This window comes from Mangifera indica, chromosome 10 (genome assembly GCF_011075055.1).
Source record: "Mangifera indica cultivar Alphonso chromosome 10, CATAS_Mindica_2.1, whole genome shotgun sequence".
NCBI classification, from domain to species: Eukaryota; Viridiplantae; Streptophyta; class Magnoliopsida; order Sapindales; family Anacardiaceae; genus Mangifera; species Mangifera indica.
The window spans coordinates 2,047,691-2,052,619 of NC_058146.1; the positions used below are offsets into that span (position 1 = coordinate 2,047,691).

The following is a 4,929-nucleotide window of genomic DNA, read 5'->3' on the forward strand; positions in this document are numbered from 1 at the left end:
TTCAATTATTGAGTTGCTGAATATTTGCAAACATCTTACACTAAAAATTTTATTTAGCACATTCCCAATGAGTGAAGTATGATGTAATATGTTTCCTTTCTTATAATGGCATAATTATTTTTCAATTAATATTTCAAGCACTTAGCCTTTTTTGTCTTAATTTAAAAATGAAATAATCTTATCATCAATTTATTTTTTAATAAAATTATATATATATATATATATATATATATATATATATATATATATATATATATATATATATTTATATATATCATCATATGATTAAATAATTTTAAATTAAAAATAAAATAACATATAATTTTATATATATATAGTATTACTAGTGGTCTTTTATTATTATTTCTGAATTTATTAATACTCACTTTGGTAAAGGAATTAGACATGTTGAGAGGGCAAGCACAGCTCGGTGGGACATGACCTATAATTTTTTAGATCATGCCAAGCCTATGGATCTAATTATAAAAATAAAAAATTGATAAATAAAAATATAATATAATACATTAACCCATAAAAAACTCATACAGACCTGGCCCAAGAGGCCTTGGACTGTATAATAGGTCTTATCATGCCACAAGCTGACATGATTAGCAAGACCCGTCTTTTGGTGGGCGACAGCAAACTCGGCCCAGCATGATCAATGGCTGTGTCTAAGGTTAGATTCAAACCAAACTTAATTTAAATGAGTCTAAAATGAGTCAGTCCTTTATAGTCTCAGTCAAGCTTTAGCTCGAACTCGAGTTTAAGTTATTTATCAAATTTTTTAATTAAAAATTTTGATACAAAATAATAAAGATATATATCTACCATTGAAAGACAGAAAATATAAAATAAAACAAAAAGGTGTTGAAAAAAAAAAAAACACAAATTTACTATAAATATCTGCATTCTTTACAGAATAAACGTCGTACAACAAAAAATACTCAAATCAGTCACCCCATAATTTTACATAAACGATGAAATAAAAATTTACACCATTCACACTCGATGAACCTAATCCCCAAGGTGTAAAACTTATGCCATAATTTATAATTAAAAAAAATCTATAATTACTCAGTCATTTACTCCTAATTTTCAGCTAGGGTGGAAGAAATTAACCTTAACACCCTTAGTAATGACAGCATAAACTCCTCCAGCAACAACCGTTGCACTTAGAGTAAGTCCTAGGAGACCAAGAAACCAGTTCAGGTTATACATACAACTATATTTCTTAGGCTTCTTGATTTTAAGCCACATGAAACATGGATAGGCTAATGTCACTGGCAATGCAACTCCTCCGACTAGACCGACTGAGCTTCCCAGCAGTGGTATTGCCACGGCTAAAAAGAACATAAAGAATCCGAAAATGATCCGAAAGAGTGATCGGAGAAACCATGGACATGGACCCTTCGTCCTTCTTGTGTAGACTGACTCCAACGCATCAAATACTGGCATGCCATAAATTTGGAATGAGCTAACGGCGTTGATTATGACGAATAGACTTGTTAACCCTAGGATGAATCGTGATGTGTCCAATTGATGGAAGGCGTACAAGGCTGTTAGCATTCCTCCATTTTCTGGGATCTGTTAATTAGTAGAAAACAAAGGTTTTAGAATGGTAATTATGTAGGAAATGGTACAATTCTGATAAAATTTAATGAGATATATGTGATACCAATTGACCATATGCCCAGTAGCCTCCAATTGCAAGAGGAAATAAGCACATTGCAATGACTAGATATGCAAATTTGACACCCTTCCACATGGGTACACTTGAGGGATGCTTCTCATCAGAAGGCATTGTTGCCTGCATAAAATGAAATATAATTAAAAAAATAGAACATTAAATTGTCCCAATTTAGTATTAAGAAGTGGTAAAATGATTTTAAATTAATTGGGAAATTCCTTCTTATATAGTTGAATATTCAATATGTTCAACTCCTAGTCAAAGATCCATGTCATTAAATTCTGTGCCTAAAAATTGAACAAATATCTTAATGACCAAAAGTCAACTTCTGCTGCTAGGAATGTAATTCGTTTCCTTTTACATAAAATTTATGAGAAAGTCAATAAATACTAAGGAAGAAAACTAAAAAACTTAAATTGATTCTGACAAAAAAGTCTTAATTTTGGTAGCAAAGGATTACAATGGACCGAAACGAGGATGAATAATCGTCCTCATTTCTGTTTTTATTAAAAAATCTCATTCTCATTCGAAAAGAGACAAACCGAGTTGATTGTTATCCCTACTCTAATCCAGACCGGACTATGATTTTGAAATAAGATGCATAGTTAAAAATTAATAAATAATCCAACTTTCTGAAAGCAATAATATGTTAATATTCATTAGTACTTACCCCAAAACGAAGAGTAAATATAAATTAAAGAAAGTGAATAGTGAATACCTGAATCTCAAGAGAAAGATTGTGGCCTCTGAATGCAAAAGCAACGATTCCAAGGGCATTTAAGATATCAAAAATCCTCTCCGTGTCATTTGGAGCTTGAACGGGGTCGTACGAGACGCCAGACAGCCTATCTTTCGAAACTGAAACCACCCAAATGGAGGTACAATACCCGACGGCAGTGGCGGCGCCGATCAGAGAAACTCCGGCAATGGAGTTCAAGTTGGGGAGCTGAGAAAGTATAACTGCAGCACATGTAAAAACCAGGTGCCACTCAACAGGTGTTAATGGCGCCGGTCCTGCCGAGCACGTGCCCCCACACACAGTCTCGTAGAATATCCTCGATGTTGACCCTCCTATCATCACCAGAGCCATGCAAGTCCCCGCCGATAGATACATCAGAGGGAAAATGACTATCCACCTCGCTATCTTCTCACCTGCGCCATTTATAATTAGTGAACAACCAGAGAGAAATACTTACAAAAACTGGCAGTTTTTTTGTTTTTTAAGTAGAAGAGATACTTACCAAAAGCTACAGTGGACAGTTGAAGATATCTGCTGTAACGCATGCCCGTTTCAACAGATTCATGAAGTGCCACAAGTATGTAAAGAGTGTAAAGTTGCCATATGAAGATCAGCGTCAAGCTTATTACACCCCAACTCCTATAAAATCATCCAAAGTGTTCAAATCAGAAACATATTTCAGCTCAGTGAAGAAGATGACCATAAACAAGCTTGATGATAGTCAAACTAATATTTCCTTACCAGCCAAGAATGGGGAAGGCCACGGGGAGAACAAGAGCTTGAATTCCAATTCCTGCACAGAGAGTATGAAACGCAGCGTAGTAGGCGTTTCCATTGCGGGATTCAGTGATGGGGAGCCAGGCGTCATGAGGATCAAGCCTTGTGAGTTTAAGAGCCGCTCTGATGGGGCTACTCAAAGGGGTGATAAAGCGTGGGGTTCTAATTCTGGGGGTTAAATTTCTTGGGGTTGAGGGTTTTGGGGTTTTGCTTGGCTCTATGTAATCAGGAGACGCCAGGAGAGGCGACCGTGTTAAAGATGGAGAGTGAAGCTGCGACGGAGGAGCTGATATCGGTGGCGACGGCGCTGCGTAGACTGGCCTTGGCGTTCCAGGATTAGACTTTGGCCTCGGGATTCCATTAAACTTGGATTTCACTTCATCGCCTTCACCCATTTTGAGGCTGAAAGTTGAAATTGAACCCTCTTTGTAGTATGGGGGCTCTCTGTCTCTTTAATTTAACTAGCCTCCTCTTTGAAACACTTATATATCCTCCTATATATATAGGCCTCACAGGCAAATTACACTATGAAAGATGATGAAATCTTTTAGGTCTTGAAATGGGAAAATTATTGGGCCATGTATGATGTTGCAATAAAGGGAATATTACAGCAGCCAAAAAAATAATTCTTTAATTGGTCTTCAAACAAAAATCATCGCCAGTCATCCAAAGTCGCCTACAAAAGCAGCAAAAATTTGAAGTCGCCCATTAATTTATTTGGCTTTAATTTGACTATGACTTGGTCCTAACTCAGCACAAGTAGCTAGAAAATGAAGTCAAGAGGTGGCTAAATATAATGAAGGAGAAAAAGCTAAGTTCGTTCTGAGTAAATTACGAATGCCCAATAAGCCAATTACCTTATATTACAAGCTTGGAGATAATATTGGAGAAGCATGCACATGCAAAATGAGACAACCAGCGTGAAAGGCAAAGCTTCCATGGTGGTGCTGGGAAGTATCAGAAAATGTTTGTAATGAATGTTATGATGAGTTGTGACAGCCAAGAATGGTATTGAAGTATTAGAAAATGTTTATATTGGCTTTAGTTATAATTGCTTTGGATTCTTTTTTTCTTATGATATATATGGGTAGTTGTTAGTTGAGAGATGTGGAACATGGGATTTTAGTTTTAAACGTTTTAGATAGAGAGATTTGATGAATCCAATAGCAGTGGATGTTTTTCATAATAATAAAACTATGTGCACCAATTTTTGGTATACAATTTATGTATACAGATGAGGTGTTATCATGTGATTGAATTTTTTTTATCATATGATGACACATATTTTAAAATCATCTAATTACATGATGACATATTACTGTATATATGAATTGTGTACAAAAAATGGATACATATAACATTACTCTCATAATTATCTATGTTAAATTTCATTTAGCATAAACAAAATATATTTATCCAATAGGATTTACATATAAGTTTTAAAATACTGGGTTGAAAATCTGTAGGGTTATAGGAATATTTGATACATGTTACAATTTGAATCTGCCACTCCCAAAATTACCTATATATATTGAAGTGATAAATCTTTCACTTTTGAAACTTTTCTAAATAATAATCTTTTAAGAAAAAATTACATTGTTTTAGTTTCGAAGAAGACACCTACCAAATATATAATAAGTTATTAGAACTATTCATACTTTTAATAAACTTTAAGACTCACCCAAATACTGTTTGCCCAAATCGAGTATTGAACTTATGTTTATAT

General features: G+C 34.5%; 1 protein-coding gene across 2 annotated transcripts; it reads right to left on the reverse strand.

Annotated features, from left to right (window-relative positions):
• Positions 1–871: 871 nt before the first annotated feature.
• LOC123227083 (lysine histidine transporter-like 8) lies at positions 872–4,237 on the reverse strand. 2 transcript variants are annotated; one of them, XM_044651717.1, is made up of 6 exons: positions 4,061–4,237; positions 3,168–3,879; positions 2,929–3,065; positions 2,406–2,839; positions 1,676–1,807; positions 872–1,584 (listed from the first exon to the last, which is right to left on the reverse strand). In XM_044651717.1, exons 2-6 carry the CDS (start codon positions 3,596–3,598, stop codon positions 1,096–1,098), a joined length of 1,623 nt encoding a protein of 540 aa, XP_044507652.1. In that variant the 5' UTR covers positions 3,599–3,879; positions 4,061–4,237; the 3' UTR covers positions 872–1,095. The 2 variants fall into 2 exon arrangements, with proteins under 2 accessions (XP_044507652.1, XP_044507653.1); XM_044651718.1 differs by having other exon boundaries at positions 3,168–4,237.
• Positions 4,238–4,929: the final 692 nt, after the last annotated feature.

Coding starts and splice junctions, on each gene's coding strand:
- LOC123227083 (XM_044651717.1), bottom strand. CDS start 3,598: ATGGGTGAAGGCGATGAAGTGAAATCCAAGTTTAATGGAATCCCGAGG. Junction 1,808..2,405: donor ATCTTTCTCTTGAGATTCAG/GTATTCACTATT, acceptor CATTTTATGCAG/GCAACAATGCCTTCTGATGA. Junction 1,585..1,675: donor ACTGGGCATATGGTCAATTG/GTATCACATATA, acceptor ACTAATTAACAG/ATCCCAGAAAATGGAGGAAT.